Source organism: Trichoplax adhaerens, genomic scaffold (assembly GCF_000150275.1).
Source record: "Trichoplax adhaerens TRIADscaffold_2 genomic scaffold, whole genome shotgun sequence".
NCBI classification, from domain to species: Eukaryota; Metazoa; Placozoa; class Uniplacotomia; order Trichoplacea; family Trichoplacidae; genus Trichoplax; species Trichoplax adhaerens.
Window position 1 is genome coordinate 9,506,822 of NW_002060944.1, and position 17,787 is coordinate 9,524,608.

At 34.3% G+C, this 17,787-nt stretch overlaps 3 protein-coding genes across 3 annotated transcripts; all 3 read left to right on the forward strand.

Moving 5' to 3' along the window:
• Nucleotides 1-2,254: 2,254 nt before the first annotated feature.
• TRIADDRAFT_53967 (uncharacterized protein) lies at nt 2,255-6,063 on the forward strand (the record flags this gene model as incomplete). The annotated part of the gene is made up of 3 exons (XM_002109654.1): nt 2,255-2,640; nt 5,600-5,845; nt 6,021-6,063. 3 exons carry the CDS (start codon nt 2,255-2,257, stop codon nt 6,061-6,063), a joined length of 675 nt encoding a protein of 224 aa, XP_002109690.1.
• A 394-nt stretch (nt 6,064-6,457) lies between these two features.
• TRIADDRAFT_21017 (uncharacterized protein) lies at nt 6,458-7,007 on the forward strand (the record flags this gene model as incomplete). The annotated part of the gene is made up of 2 exons (XM_002109655.1): nt 6,458-6,643; nt 6,780-7,007. The coding sequence occupies 2 exons, from the start codon at nt 6,458-6,460 to the stop codon at nt 7,005-7,007; spliced, it is 414 nt and encodes a 137-aa protein (XP_002109691.1).
• Nucleotides 7,008-10,630: 3,623 nt separating this feature from the next.
• TRIADDRAFT_53969 (uncharacterized protein) lies at nt 10,631-16,849 on the forward strand (the record flags this gene model as incomplete). Its single annotated transcript, XM_002109656.1, has 24 exons — nt 10,631-10,739; nt 11,475-11,579; nt 11,753-12,078; nt 12,173-12,225; nt 12,362-12,500; nt 12,747-12,845; nt 12,926-12,958; nt 13,059-13,156; nt 13,251-13,377; nt 13,504-13,549; nt 13,635-13,707; nt 13,786-13,879; nt 13,980-14,078; nt 14,170-14,294; nt 14,366-14,433; nt 14,503-14,595; nt 14,753-14,805; nt 15,301-15,450; nt 15,535-15,665; nt 15,746-15,830; nt 15,936-15,985; nt 16,199-16,307; nt 16,395-16,437; nt 16,737-16,849. The coding sequence occupies 24 exons, from the start codon at nt 10,631-10,633 to the stop codon at nt 16,847-16,849; spliced, it is 2,421 nt and encodes an 806-aa protein (XP_002109692.1).
• Nucleotides 16,850-17,787: the final 938 nt, after the last annotated feature.

Consider the following 17,787-nt stretch of genomic DNA (forward strand, 5'->3'; position numbering starts at 1 on the left):
AACACGTACATAAGTCAAATAATTTGCTTTGCGATTAATAGTTGAAATGTATCAAAATTTCAATCGCTGTTGCTAATGCAGAATAAAGCACTGGTGTAGGGCTTCATCATTTTGAAATAGGTATATACTGTGCTATAAGAGAGTAAGTTGATATTCTTTCTGGTAGTAGCAATGGTAAAGTTAGTAACCACAAGAGTAAGCCAATTTTATCATTCCATTCCTAGTAATGAAATATTTGTGAATTATTCAAGATATGTACAAACTTTACAATAACATCTTGAGGAATCTACAATGAATTTAAAGAGAATTTACGAAATACACCCAAGAAACAATTTACAGTAAATGCTTTTCGGTAGAGTATTGCATAACACCCCTCAAGGCACGTGTAGGAAAATTGCATACAAGGATTATGCATTTGCGTACACTGTATCACCTGTAACTACTGGAGCGATCGTTATGAAGCTCGTTACGGGTTTCGCAATTACAAATTTAGGCATATTTCATTAATTCGATTTTAATGGGATTATGGACAGGAGTTGCGTACACTAGACAGAGCAGTAGTCACATTACATTACCGTTATGCATTTATTATCGAGCGTTCGTTACCCAAATAGAATGCACGTACTTTGGCTAAGGTAAACAAATAACAAATCAATAATATTTGACATTTCGTAAATAAGATTAACCAAGCTGGTTGTGTTGATGCAAAACATTGACGTATCATTTTTAGACTTTACACTTAGTGAATGATCTACTGCATTATACTTTGCTTCACATTAAAAGATTATATATATTTTATAAGTGCCAGTTTATGGAGCGATACTGTATAATAATTGAACCATTCGTTTTTCCTCAGTACAGTAGTGTTAATTTGGAGATGATTCTAATTTAATTTACTACTATACTGTATTTGTTTACTGTTTACGCTGTTTAATTAGCGCACAATGAGCATTACGGCTTGCACATTGCTGCAGGCCTCCAGTGAGGCTTAACAGTTACCAGTAGTATTGCAAATCACAGTGCACAATACAGTACTGTATAACCAGTATCTGCCTTGGCCTGTACTGCAGTACTGTATTGTATTGCCATCTTGTTGAACTTGTATTCAGTAGTACATCGATGGATTTTATTTTTGTTCAATTATCAGCTCTCAGCTGTTACTGCTTTACTAAACGGCCAGTTCAGTGCTACTGTTACCTTAACAAGTTGAAAACCTGTTCATGTAATAGATAATTAGAATTATAGATGCACCGTATGGTTGGTCAGTCTGCTTTCACAGCATACTCGTATAACAACACCATCACCACCATTAGTATTGCAGTGTGACCATGTATTTAAGACGTTATTAAGACGATGATCTACAGTGATACAGTGCTACACTGTAATGCAGTTTGGCACGGTAGAATACTGTAGATGACAAAAAAATTCGATATTTATGGACGGTGAATTTTCAAGATTAATCTAGTACAATCTACCGTAGACCCTGGTAGGATAAGAAGGTTTAAACTTGTAAACAAGGACTTGTAATGATTAATGACATCTACTAGCTCGTGGCATGGTGGGGCTGATTTCTTTTTAGGAACCATACTGGGTTAGCCCTCTTAATTACAAGTCCCGACTACTGTAGTCCCTGCTTAAATTAAACTACTGTATACAGCACAACGGTTGTAAACAGATTGAATAAACTGAACCATTTTATTATTATTATTATTATTATAATATTATTATATTATTTTTTGATAATATATTTTTTTTTATTTATCGTACAGTATTTGTTTTCTTTCTTTTGTTTAGATCAGTCCAGTCCAGTACTGTACTGTACGTACAGTACACAATATTGTACTAGACCGTCCAGTGTACATTGTACTGTAACTTACAGTACTTTTTTGATTCTTTTACAAAACATTGCTGAAACTACTGTACTGTATTGTACTGTACAGTACAGCGTACTGTAGTCAACTGCTGCTGGTGCACTCCTGATGCTCTGTCAATGCCGAGCCAAGTTTCAATTCATATGAAGTACTGTACAGTACTTACCACTCGCACAGACTGTAAAACGTACTGTAAACTTGTACTGTAAAAGTATACAGTACAGTACATACAACCAGCACGTCACGGCTCACAACGTCGAGTTTGGAGACTTCGACCACTTCAACACACACGACATCCAACTTGCCCCACCATATCACGTTTTACTCTTGACCGCTGGACAATTGCATTGAAGACGTACCCCTGAAGTTTGGTTAAAATCGAAATGGCGGACGGTGGAGGCAGTAATAATAACAGCAAGATAGTGACTAGTGATGCCGCTAGCGATGCATGGGCATTGTTAAGCTTGAAAACGCCAGATAGTTCACCGAAACGTTCAAGCAATGAAGTTGAATATAATTCTCCAATTGCTCGATTGGAAGGACGCGAATTTGATTATTACATCCGTAAATCTGTAACTACAATTGGTCGCAATAGTAAATTGGGAGATGTGGACGTAACATTAGGTAATTCTAGTTTCATCTCAAGATGCCATTTAGAAATCCGATGTGAATGGCCTGGCTTCTATTTACTGTGTAAAGGCAAGAATGGTATATTTATCGATGGTATCTTTCACAGAAGAGGTGCACCACCGGTAGAATTGCCTCAAAGGTTAGTACAGTACAATATTGAATGCTGATCACGTATGCTTGTTGGGTTAGTCGGTACGGTAACTTGTACAATAGTGTACATTGAATAGTACAACATGGTATTCGCCACGGTCATTTGCATGCTTTAGATTCGTCTACTGTCCTGTAGAATTAGAATGTGCCAAGACGGAAATGGCAATATGATTTTTACAGTTACCTTGTCCATCATGTCAGCTTGATAATTTTGAGTAATTTTAATTTGAATCACTTTATAGTCTAATTGTACAGTAGTTGATGAATAATTCACTCAACATTATTCTTGTATTGTATTCACGGTACCATTACCACTGGATGAGCAGTGTGCAGTAGTACAACTGTACAGTAATAGCCTTCCGATTACAACCCGCTAGAATTTGTCAAGTAAAGTAAAAACTTCAGAGCATACACGTTGCATTTCTTTGAAACTTGGATATAGAATTTCGATGTTCCCCTTATGTTTACTTGGCACATCAATACTCTCCCTAGCATACGTTATCCTACTAACATATTAACATTGTATATGTAAGGCATATTCATTGTACATACCGTACTGTATGTTTGGGGATGAAATGCCTTTTACTGCTTACATGCCCTACTGTACCATTGTATTTATCGTACACTATTCACTACTAAAAACCAAGGAAAGGAGGGGACTCATTGATGATATACAATACTCTCCAGCATGAAGTCGTGACGAGGAGTTATGGGATAAAACGAGTGTACATTACTTCAGTACAGATTTATTATCGTGTTCCTGTTTCCGACAGCGGCGATTTTGTATTTTCATATTATGTTAACAGATCGTGTGTTAAAGTTTCCGTACACTGTACTTTAATTTGACGGTGTGGTTTCTACTCCATACAAGAACATGATCACTTCTACGGTATGTAGAATCATTTCTGCTAGTGTAATAAGGTCAATGACGTTCAATGTTTTAACCGATGTAGCCAGGAAATAGTTATAAACCATCATATATACAGTAGGTAAAATAAATATGAAGACGATTAGTAGTTAAAGGAACCCGCGTGGTGGTTATGCGATATTTTTGAAGTACAACAGCCCTAGAATGCCATACTATAACGTCAATATTGGCTTGTTGGACGACCCATCAGTCTAGATTTGACGCACATTTTTACGTGGCATTTTCTGGCCTACAGTACCGTACAATTCTACACTCTACAGTATTTTACTGTAAAGTACTGTATCATGTACTGTAGTACCCTGCGGTAATAGTGTTGGAGATGTAGGATCGCTCGGTACTGTACAGTATGGGTCGCATAGAGTGAAACAGAACAGTACCCTACTATACTGTACTCTACTGTACTGTAGTTCTCGACTCTAGATGTAGAGACACGTTAAGGTACATGAGGGAAATACGTCAAGCGTTTACTCACTATGCCTATGTAGAATGGCCCCCTAAAGTACTCACAGGAGGGAATTATTTCTTATCGTCCATGTTTTGAACTCAATTTTCAGCCCAACTATCCGAGTACAGTATGCAGTATACTGCATTCTCTAATTGTAGTTCAGTAGCCAGGATCGGTAGAATTATCTGTAACTGGAGCAGTTCTTGTCATCGTCGGGTGCAACTATTACATCACATGGAGCATCATCGTGACGTCAAAAGCTCATAAGACCTCGGGATCTCTCCACATGCATGCCTAAATGAAACTCCAATCTGCACAGTATACAGTACTTTTTTACTAGTCTTGCCTGGGGGTAGATGTGTTGCTATCCCCGTGGGGCTATATTATATAGACGAGGAAATGGCGTCAATAATTGCACTAAAGTGATACAGAATCCTAATATCGATAGGGAAGCATGATTTCACTGCTGATTGTATCAGTATATAACGTGGGTAATGGCAGTTACTATATTAGACAGAGCCTCAACATTGTACGATAGTGACCGTCATGAAGGCAATACATGTACGTGTAAAAAGTGGCAATAAATGGTCTTGTTGTTTACTGATAATTTCGGCTATGATCCTTGCAATAATCCAAAATAATCATTAATGTAGTAGTTTATACAATGTACTCTATGTAACATTTCGCCAATAACAATAGGTAATGAACAGCTATAGTTACTGACGATAGTTAAGCATTGAAGTTATAACATACAGTACAACGTGCAAACGTGCGACATATACTGGTATGCCGTATAATCAGGGTGTTATTACGTATTCGCTGTTTAGTTTAGTTTTATATAAATAAATAGAGTCGATCATCATTTCTTCAAGTGCGTACAGCCAATATTTCTAACTTTTAATTAGAGGATTTATTTCACCTCTGCGGTATGCCCCTAATAAACAAAATCAATGTCCAGTGTCCACGACATTGACTCATATCGCATGCACATTGCAGCTACCAAAAGAAATGAGTAATGGCAGAATTTACACAATAATTGATATATACAATCATCCGATATTGCTAAGGATTTCTTGCAGTAATATATCACTGTTTCTACGTTTTACATACTGACGAAATAGCTGCGATTAGCGTAGGCACTAAGTAAAATAGTAGCAGTGTTAGTAGTGTAAGTGTGCAGTAGGTAATCAGTAATAATGTAATATCTTCTAATGAGGATACTGCGAAATCTTCATTGTAAAGTACTTTTAAATTATGAAACCATGTTTGAGCGTCATCAGATGATATTAAAAATGACAATGAATGTACGAATTATCTTAGCATCATTACCAAAGTATTTCTGCGTTCAATTACCTAGCAATATTAATCAATTTTGACACATCTATTGGAGTATCTTTTCCATTATTTAGAATGTGCGAATAGGATTAGCATATAAAGTAATATTATCAATGAAGGTGCAAACTTAAAATCCTTTACAGTAAAAACGCGTTGTTAGATATGATACACTTTGTGTTGCGGTTGTTTTATATCCTGCTAAAAATAACCAGAGTCTTGATTAAAATTATCATTTATCAGTAGTTGTTCTATGAGATTTCCCTCTACCAACATCCGTGTCGTGTTCACTTCTTTAATGAGCAACAATGGTCACTCATCCTCTGGATCACCTACTAAGTCAGCTGCTTTACCTGCATCTCAAAGCCAGGACAGCCAACAAAACAATAAAGCAGGAACAACTCAAGCGACGCGCAAAGAGCATAGTAAAGCTGGAAGTAATATCACTTATGATTCATCTAATCCTCCATCCCCCACTGGTACTATTAGGTGTGTAGAAATTACTCGAATGTAAACCTATGATGGATAAAATTGCTGTAATATTTTCCATCACTTGCTATGCTATTTATCAGCGGTATTTTTCGCTGCATTAGCAGAACAAAGAATTGCTTTAATGCTTATTTAATTTCCTTTAATTTAATTGATTACATATAATGTATGATAGCTTATCGATTGTTAATACTTTTAAGAGCCTTTTAATTAATTGATATTGGAATCTTACAATGTTATCAGCAATAAATGTTGGATCGTGGCTATTCTAGAGTATTTTTCTAAGTAAACTTGTGTAGATATAGTATATTAAGCTACCTGTTTATCCTTTATCGTTTATTGAATTGTGCTGAACTTGTGTGGACGTATGAGTTCCAAAGTATAAAAATCGTATCGTTTTAAACCTCATCTTACCAACATAAAATACGCATTGACAAGTCTAATTTATTGGTTTTATTAATGAATTCTTCTCATTATAGTATCTGCTTTAAAGTGTCAGTCCTAATGTAATGTGTTGTGTTTAGTGCTTACAACTCCTGTCCGGGAAGCCCTAGGTCTGAAATTCGAAATTTCCATCCCCGAATTAATATTTCATCCGCTGCAATGGAAGCAATGTCGAGAAGGAGGGAAGCACAAGAAGACAGAAGAGATGGTACATCGAAGCCGCCTTATTCTTACGCGCAATTAATTGTACAAGCAATAATGTCCGAATCTGATAAACAGCTTACGCTAAGTGGCATTTATTCCTATATAACACGGAATTACCCGTATTACCGAACTGCGGATAAGGGATGGCAGGTTAGCGTGTTAACAATTCAGTATTACTTAAATTGCTATTCGTGTCGGTATACAGCTTATTTGTTACCATATTTGATTTTAGATAGTACTAGTGCATAGAAGTTTACTGATGATATTTTTGCTTTTTACATTGCAGAATTCAATTAGGCACAACTTGTCTCTTAATAGATACTTCTTAAAGGTCCCACGATCTCCAGATGAACCTGGGAAAGGTTCATTTTGGAAGTTAGATAGTATGTCTGAGCAAAAGTTAATGGAACAAGCATTTAGAAGACGGAGACAGCGTGGTGTCCCGTCATTTAGATATTCTTCAACGAGGTATGTATTGTCGGAAGTTTTCATTCACTTAAATTATTGTGGATGATACTAATTTTTACACGTTCGTGCTTTGTTGTAACAGATCTGCTCCAGCTTCTCCATCTCAGCTATTATTCGCTACGCCCGATTCTTTCAGTAATACCCCCAATGCATCAAGAGACAATTCACCGATTCCTGAAGAGGATAGCCCCGACTTTCAACCACCTAAAAAGAGCTCCGGTGGAAGAAGTAGTTATGTAAAATCGGCACCATCCTCCCCTTCGCGGAGCTCTCCTGTAGCTTTTAGAGCAGTCAACAGCGCAGTTGTTAAATCGGAAGGCAAAGCGCGTTCTGAGAAATTTGATACTCAGCAAAGCAACGACGACAGTAATGAAGATAGTGTGGAAGAGCGAGACCATAAAATAATCAAGCCAACTCCGGTCAAAGCCAGTCAGGAACAAGCAGATGGAGTCGGTAATAGTAAAGATGGAGCTTTAGTATCCATTTTACGATTACAAAAAAATGATGGCGCTACCTCTTCGAAACGTCAAGCGACATCAGAAGGACCTTCCGAAAAACGTACAAGGTTTAGTACAGACGGCAATGTTGAATTTGAAGACTAGAAAAGTTTATATTTGGCTTAAGAAATATATTTAAAATTATAGTCGTATTCAATACTACAATTTGAATGTTTCATTAATGTTAATTTGTGAAAGTTTCTAACGCATAGTTAATTAACGTCAAACGATCAAATCATGTTAACAGCTACGAGGCTAGGTATCTATAAATATTTCAAATTTGGACATGCATTAACTAATAATAGGAGTTAAAGAAATTTTTTTTATCATCAATATCTCCATCGGAAGATCACATGAAAATTTGCGAAATACTATATTGTATGTCAATGTCAGCAATCTTATAGGTCTTTATTTGTAATATTATTCAAGCTATCATAAATTACCGTAATATCTCGATTAATAATCACGTCAAATGTTTGGTTATCTTGCCGAATATTGGAACATCACTTAAAGATAATACAGCATTAAAATATTCTGTTGACTATTCTGCTTGTGTGTGGAATAGTCTGAAATTCCATATTTGAGCACTCTTCGTTCTGTATATTGGCTTATTTAGCGTCAGCCAAGAGATTTTTTTGTCTGTAGTTGTAAATACAATACACAACATACTGTTTGTACTGCTTACCATATATCTATGTACAGTTGGCTTGTTTTAGCTATTATTAATTTACAACAATATTGTACTATCCATTGCCTTTGCTTGGGTATCTAAAATGAAATTTCAAATGACTAGCCTGCTGGTCCTTAGAGTCGGTAGACGTCCAGCTATGTTTGTACGTGCCTAATAAAACGTACTTTGGACGCATGCTTATGAATTTAGAGTATTACACTATTATTGATCGAGTGATCGTTACTAAATTAAAAATATCCAATTTTTTCTCCATCTTTTGTTGTATAATCAGTACGGCATATCTGTATCTACAGTATGTAATTTTACTTTTGGTCATTTATAGCGCTAATTTATTGCTTTAAATTGGCTCAAATTTACTTGTACGCTTACTGTACAGTATTACTGTAGATATCCTAAAATTGTATTGACTGTGGTAATAATTTTTACACTTCATGCCCTCAAGTTTTTACCTTTAAAGATCAATATGAGGCATTACATGATTACTTCTGTGAATCGATTTGCATGTATTGCAATGCTACGAAAATATTACGCCAATAATTTCTAATTACTTTACTATAGTGTTAATTATGTAAGTTATTTACGAGATATCCTATATGAGCGGGATCAATGCTTCTACGAGTATATTGGAGGGGCTGGGACGTACTGTACACTGCTACTGCATAAAATTAGCGATACTAAATGATAATATTTCTTAGAAGATGTCGCTCTCGTGACACATTATGCAAATACTAAATACTGCATCTTGACAGATGTATGTTACTGCAGTCTTTTCGAGAATCGACCATTGCAGTATTCAGTGTACATGTTATTCACTGCAGTGGAAAATGCGAATTGCTCCTCCAGTAGTCATTGCACAGTATTTTCAATCCAATTTTTCAGGTCTCTAGTTTCTACTGCTGCTTTGCAAAGGATTTTTCGATACGAAGATTTACAGTAGCTATCGAATGTGTAAGCAACTTTCTACATTTAATTTACTGCAAAGTATACAAATTGTACCGGTAGACATTCTACAAATCGGCCATTGAAGTTTGCACTATGTTGTATAACATCCTGTTACCGCCCAAGTACGAAATCCAGTCAATTTGCAAAAGCTATACATCTTGTATCATTAACCGATGCAAATATTTCAAGGTTAATGTTCAGTGTAACAGTAAATGTCATAATCATAGAACTTGTCAAAATAAATAATAATTTTCATAATCAGAACATTATTAATTCAATAATAGCTACTTCATTGATAATAGTATCTCGAAATATTTGGCAATTCCACGTTACATATATATTGATAATTTGAATTAGTTTATTATTATAATAGTTACTATTATAATCATCCAAGAAATAGAGATTCTCTGATTTTATGAGTAATATTACTGCTTGAATAAAGATCGTTTCTCTGATTTACGTCTATTGGAATTTTTTCAGTTTGCCAACTGACTAGGCATTTCGCAAATACACTGAACTTCGTATTCAAACGGGTACATATTAGCCAGAAGCATTTTGCATTCATTACTTTGTACACTCGGTTTAAGCTGTCCTACTGATACATTAGACATATATTGACATATCTAAGAAAAAAAAAATCAAGAAATCGTCCAATCTCACGCAATATCTACTATAGAAGCAAGACAGCTTCAACAAAGTGTGCAAAGAAATGGATGCAAAATGCTTCTGGCTAGTAGATATCCATGACAAGAGTAACGTCGACTATCTTAGTTCAGTATCGGACACAATTCTCCCTATAATTTATACGGTGATGGACTGCTTCATGGTACAGAATACAGTAGAGTAATTTATATAAGCTGGCTTTGAATTTTGTAACAGGAAGTTGGCGGGAAATTTCTGCCACTGTAGCAATTTGTATCCAATAGACTGAATGTGCAGACGGTACAGTATGATATAGACTTAGACCGAGGATCGGTTCGGTTCGGTTCGGTTCAATTAGACGTACTGTACCGGTAGAGGTGAGCAGCCTGGGTTGAAGTGTGTCAGTTGACCTCCGTACTACGATGCAATCGTCAGCAACAAGTTCGTCTTCAAATTCTCCATCTTCTCAATGAAAAAATGGGAAAATGAAGGATTAATCCCAGGAAGAAACAAGTTGAATGAATAAAATAGATCCTGTATTAATTGATAATATTATTAGCCAGAGTAATTACAGTCAAAGGGAAGAAAAGAGAAGATAGGCAGTAGAGTAATCTCATTCTTACAATACGAGTATACAGGTAAAATAACGACGGATGCAATGTTATTGTCAGTGAATTTTTTTCTGAAAGTTGGCTTGAATCATTTACTCGTTTTGGATATACTTCCTTTTACCCATTTTCAATTAATTCTAGCCATAAATAGGATGGTTATTGATTTAAAACGGTATAGCGGAGGGTCTTTTACAATATTGCCTCGAATTATACTGAAACTATTGCATGATCTTGATCTACTGTAGATACCATTTAATGAAAGAAAAAGAAACTACAAATCGTAACCATGTCAATATCACTCGAGGATGAAATTGATCAGTTTTATCAGCAGCAAAACGAAGAAGACTTTGAAAAACGCTTTGAAGATGAATTTGAAGTGATGAAAGAAGTAGAAGGTTAGTCAAAAATGGATATGCGTCATTGAAATCGATTTGATATGTCTTGCTACCTCCTACGTATTGCACTCCATGGTGGGGTATTCAACAGGTCTTTTGGTATAGCAATGGCTTTGTCTCATAATAATGTGGTTACTAGATATTATAAGTGGCATTTTGTAGGCAATAGTCGTTCCTATTCTATAAAATTTTACAATCTTGAATGAATATAACACTGCTGTATACTTAATTCACCTATAAGTAAGCAAAAAAACTGAAGTGACTTATCTATAATAGGTCATTTTAATGGATGATCTTGTCTGTAATAAATTACCAATAATTAATACGGTAGTCGTTTTATGAACTACTATTCTATAAATGGCATTGATCAGCCCATAGTCGTTCTCATTCTATAAAATATTGGAGTTTAGACATCATAGAATGACTACGGTATGTTCATTGCACCTGATGTCTAAGCCTTTTAAAAAGAACTGTTATAAACTACATGCATTATTAATATATTTTCTATTGATACAATAAGCGGTGTGGATTATATCGCCTTTATCAGCTAGATAAGTTACGGTATATTGCTGTGGTGTTGATGACACTAGCTAGCAATCACAAAAGAGTCACCATGCCATCGATTCCTATTTTCGAATACACTTATCATTTATGGCAAATAAAACATTTTCATACTGTAAAGGAGATCATAGCGGATTGATTTGCTAATAATTCCTGGTTTTTCCAATAATGTAGCGAATCAGGATGAAAATGAGCCAAAGTCAAAACGTAAGCTCTCATACGACCAACCATTAGTTGATGAATCGAGTTCAAACCAGCAAAGTTCATTTTCATTGCCAGGTAATAATATATTTGGAGCTGGCTACAATTTTACAAACCTATGCTAAATTAATTGTTGTATTAATAATGCTGTTGAATCCCATTTCATTTGTTACGCTGACTGAAAATCTTTTCAGCATCTACAAACTATTTATACTGTAGCAATAAATACTAAACTACAACTTACACGTTAGAATCGAAGAAAAGCAAGAATTCAACAACGACAGATAATGTTGAAGCTACTGATACCCACCACTGCCATTCTCCGTTAGCATCTGAAATTGATCAAAATATTCCTAATGTAGTATCTATACCATTGATTGGAAGCGAATGGTTGCCTGTTACTGGTAGCGATGGTAGGAGAGTTTATGTTCGGTTTAAAAAAAGTGACACCGATAATTTTGGCAGTCCACTGCTAGCAAGTCGGAATCATTCGAAAGGGCAACTAATTTCACCATCAGGACAGTTACAATTATTATCAACTCCATTTAGTATCTTAAGGGATCAAGTAGAAGAAATGGTAAGTTAACCGTACACAATTTGCAAAATTCAGTTAAGATAGTTCTGTTCTACTTCATTCTAACCTTACACATCCAATATTGTATATCTAATAGAGACTTAAGAAATTATTGAATACGACCAATACTGAAGCGGAACCTAGCAAAATGTTTGTATTACTACGTTTTTATCTTTATTTCGTAACAATAAGTAAGAGATGATCGTAATAATAGTATTAACGCAGAATTAATGATCATTTTTCACATATTTATAAAAAAGTGTTTAAATTTATTATTTAATTGCAGGGAAATAGAGGAGGGTGATGCAAATGATACAGATGGTAATGTTAGTCATCAAGACGAAAAGCAGAAATCAAAAGCAATGGTATCATTATGGGTTGATAAATATTCTCCGCATCATTATAGAGAATTACTTAGTGATCATGTAAGGCAATAGCGTTAACAGACATTTATTCTTGTTTATGTAGAATAGGCATTATCATTGCTGCCTTGACGCTATAAAATTACTATTCGTATCAAATAATTTATAATAATGAAATCAGCCATTAAATTTATGCCTTGGGCTTGTGATTAGCGCAATATCTGATACTACAGTAACTATTTAATGTTTCAAATATTGATAGCCCTCTGCTTATCGTTGCCATTGATCATTTTATCGCACTGTACATAGTCAACAAACCGTAGCTTACTGTCATGGCTAAAATTATGGGATAAGACTGTTTTTGGCAAAGATTTCAATATTCCTGATGAAACACTTGCAAATCAATTGGTAAAATTTGCGCTAAAGTTTACCTTTCGAATGTGTATTTTGCTTCATTGTCTGACATGCTGTTCAAAATAAATTCATAGGCCGTCGACACTCAAAATCGCCCTTTAAAGAAGGTTTGATAAGATAAAGTGATGCTAATGAACGGTAGTTCGTGAATACAAAAGATGTGGCACTGCAAGAAAAAATTAAAGTACTGCTTTACTTATGCCTTAGGTCGCGTTACTTTGTGGGCCTCCAGGATTAGGTAAAACGACACTTGCTCACGTCATTGCTAGACACGCTGGATATAATGTATTAGAGATGAATGCTAGGTCAGTTTATGCAAATTAAACAAAGATTGAGCTCATTTTAGTACATATCTGGCATATGTTGTATTTAACTTATAATCTTTTACAACATATACAGCGATGATCGCTCTGTGGAAATATTTCGCCAAAGAATTGAATCAGCTACTCAAATGCATTCAATTAGTGGAGATGAAAAGGGATTGCCTAATTGCTTACTGATTGACGAAATTGATGGGGCTCCAACCGTAAGTTGGAGTGTTTTTCTTTTAATTAAGGATTAATGTATCGCCTGAACAAAAATTGTTCTATTTATTTTTTACGGCTATAATTTTATCTTGATTTATTTAATCGTTACAATATTATAATTGTAGGCGTCTGTGGAGGTGTTGATCAAATTTATAAGGAACACTGAGAATGGTAATAAAGTTGATCATACCTTTGACGTTATCTATAATATCACTTTATAGCTTACTCGGCTAATTCTAACCTTGAATAATGATAGCTAAAGTAAAGAAGAAATCGAAAGGGCATCAAAATATTCTGTCTCGACCGATTATTTGTATTTGTAATGACCAGTAAGTTAATATAACCTTTACTGTTACAAATGTTTTAGATATGAGCTTAGAATATCTGATGTAATTTTCGACAACTAGATATGTTCCATCATTGCGCCAGCTGAGACAGCACGCTTTGGTGATTACATTTCCTCCAACATCTACAAACAGATTAGCAGGAAGATTGCAAGATGTAAATAAAATCTTACAAAACCTTCTTTGACTTCTGAAGGACTTGTTGTAACTAAATACTTCTCCCCTGACATTAACTGCTGTTGTCTTATGTTTTCTAGATATGTCGAAAGGAAAAATTACTGACTGACTTGTTTGCTTTATCAGCTCTTTGTTCAAAAGCTGAAAATGATATTAGGTCATGCATTAATACGTTACAGGTACTTTTAATACGATGCTTGAGCAAGCTTAACTGTCATTGATTTATCAAATTGTAAATAATTATGATTTGTGCTAAATTTTCACTCGTAGTTCTTGCAACGACAATCTAATCGATTCTCTACGGATATGGTGCATACTATTCGAATTGGTCAGAAAGATCAAAAGGGCAGTTTATTTGATTTATGGAAAAATATATTCCGTCAGAAAAAGGACAGGTTTGTTAGATATATCTTTCAAGGGACTCCAATTTCAGTGATCTTGATGATTTGTTACTTAACCATTGTAGGTCGTTTAGCGCGCCGGTATTTAATGATCAAATTGAAAAAGAGGCGGATCATCTTTCTTACTATCCAAGTAATATTATTCATATTGATATGCAGTCCAAATTTTAGTTTAATTCAATAATTTCGTTATCAAAACCAGATCATACCCCTAGAATGTCATCGACCGCGAAAAGATTTTATAACATATTAAATTTAACTATGAAGGCTGGAGAATATGATAAATTGATGCAAGGTAAGTTACATAATGTTTGCATAGATTAGGTGTATTGTAAATGTGAAAGATTTCTAAAGGAGGGACTTTTAAAATATGAAAGAGTGTTGTGTACCAGATAAGCATCTAATAAAATCAAATTTTAAGGATACTGTATCTTTTGCTTTCTTTAACTTAGGTTTATTTGAAAACTATCTAAATATTAAGTTCAAGGATAGATACTTAACGTTGGTAAGAATACGTGCACAATATAAAATATGATTTCGTTTGACCTGTAGGATGTTAATTAACTTATGAGTTATTCGTGTGAAAAATCTCAATAAGGCATGTATGCTGCTTTACTTTCGCCAACTTGATTAAGCTATTAGATGATCCGCGATATCATCAGTAAATGTGACAAGAATTGAGCCTAGAGTCAGTAACGCTAATCAAAGAATTTTCTTCTTGCAGACTGCAGACGCTTGTGATTGGCTATGTAATATGGACCTTATCACCGAAACAATGCATCATTTACAAGAATTTCAACTAATGAGATATTTACCCTATGTAGCGGTTTTCTTTCACTTAAATTGTTCAAGCCATCAATTTGCCAGGATTTTCTATCCTAATAGTGAATTTGAGGTGGCGCACTAAAAAAGTTCATACGTTATAAGCTTATTAAAATTTGCGTATCACTGCTTAGACGTTCTTGAGACCTTAAATAATTTGTAGCCTTTTTTTTTTTAGTTTTCTCAAAAAATCAGAAGAATTAATTATCTAGTTTTAAACGTAATGGGAGAAGTTTCTCCAACCATACGGCGGAATTTATTTGTCAGTGAAGTCGTAATGTATTTGTTACCGTCATTACTGGAAATTCTTTCTCCTGCAGGATTAGCGGTGAGTAACAAATTTAATTTTTAAACTACAAGATGAAATTTCGAACTTGCTAATTGACGTTCTTTTCATATATGTAAATTATAGAACAACGCACAGTTACACAGTCAAGCGGATAAAGAGCAATTACTTCGCGTCGTTAATGCAATGATATCATATAACTTATCCTATCAGCAGATAAGGAACAGCGATGGACAGTATAACTATCTATTCGAGCCGTTAGTATAATTAAAGTTGTATACGAGATACGAATGTTAACCAACAAACTTATTCACTTAAACATAAACATATTATTTAGCCCAATTGACGAGGTTATCCATTACCCTGGACAAACACAGCAAAAACAGTTGTCTTATAACATCAAGCAAATTATTGCTCAGCAGGTTATCGAGTATAAAGCGATTTATAAATTATTCAGAAAGTAACCATTGATTGCATAGATTTCTGCTGCTGATCTATTGGTCCTATAAATCAAATTTTATTGCTAGGTTGAACACGGTAAACTAAAATGGCATGCAAATGAAATTAATGAACTAGAGTAAGTCATAAAAATTGTTTTTAATAGATTTTCGTTATCATACTGAGAATGCTTCTGTGTATTTACTATGGAATTGAAGTTATTAGCAATCGATGAAAATAAGTATATATATATATATATATATAAGGACAGTGCAATTGTTGCAGCAATGTTATATTCTTCATGGTTTTTTGCCTAGAATCTTATCTTATTGACTATTTAACCATATAATAGTAAGCAGCAACCCTTAAGTAAAGAATTGAAACGAGATATAGTCAATACTAAGCGTATGCCACCGAAAGAATCTAAAATTGCTGAAATATTGAGTGGTGGCGGAGATCAGGTAACATGTGTTCTATATTATGTGGCTTATCTTTCCTATAATTCCTAACTGCATGCGCTTAAATATATAATGTCGGACGTTTTTCAGCCATTTGCTAGAAATCAAGATTCGTTTTTGGATGCAGTTTCTGGTACGAAGCAATTCTATATACTGTACTGTGTTTCGTCTTTATTGTTTACTTCTAATTGTGCATGTATATATAAATCAATATCCTGGACATAAAGTAATCGTGTAGATATTTTCTTCCGTCACACGTCTGCTTTACGAAATGCTTGTAATATGTTTATTGTTACAGTATTTTATTGGTAAATATTGATTGTATAATATATGCCAGTACATTTTATAATAGATGACATTTATTATCTTAAGATTGAGAATTTTTCACTATCTCAAAATATTCAATAATTTTATAAACATTTTTTATAACAGAATCAGATAATAAGAACCTTCCTGAAGAGCTCAAGGCTTCGTTTTGGTATAGATTTAATGAAGGGTTCACTAATGCAGTTCGCAGAAATATAAAAATGAAGCATCTTTTATAGATGGCCTCATCATATCATTCATGTGTTAATAAATTATTCCAAGTTAAATTCTTTTTTACAATTTTGATAGCTATCTAATTGAATTAATGATTATTTTGAACTAGTGTATTCACAGATAATTGCGTATATAATAACTGTAAATATAGTTGTATATCATCAGTAAAAATGATTTGGTTTACAGACGTATGATGTGAAAATTTAATATGTAACATAGTACCAAGTTGATACATATAACATATCGTTATATTGTAAATAAAGCAAATTATCTAGTACAAATATTGTATAACTTCTATCTGGTTTTGTTGCATGTTTATTTACACGCTGTTTTACCAAAGGATAAATTCTTTCTCTCTGCCTTTTGGCGCGCACATACTGCATATATGCCGAAAAATAGAACACAAGTGATAATTTCCTCTTCCAAGTTTTGAATTGTGTAGTACCGCAATTGAATTGTAACACTACATGCTACAAGTCCAATTAATTAGTTGTTCTTGAATAGCTCAAAGCCCATCCAGTTGAAGTATAGAATAAAGATAGTTACAGGAACGACAGTAGGTACCAAGAATGAGAAATAACAAATGGAATAACTAAAACAATTTGAGAGGATTTCCTACAATAACAAAAGGAAAGATAAAAAGAATGTTACAATAACAAGAAGTAAATACTTTACGTCTATCGCCTACACGAGGCATTTATTGCAGATTGCGGCAGAGAATACACCTAAATGCTAGGTAATTGCTGCATAATTATACGACTTATGATTCCTGACAACATTATACGAAGCCATGTACTATAAGCATTCTGTATTGTATTTATTTATTGGGTTAATTAGCTCAAAGTGACAAATAAAACGTTATACGCTTCTGTAGGTCAAGGGGAAACAAAGTAACGTACGGCTATTCCCTTAGAAGATTCGTGTTATCATTGAATTTGGTTAT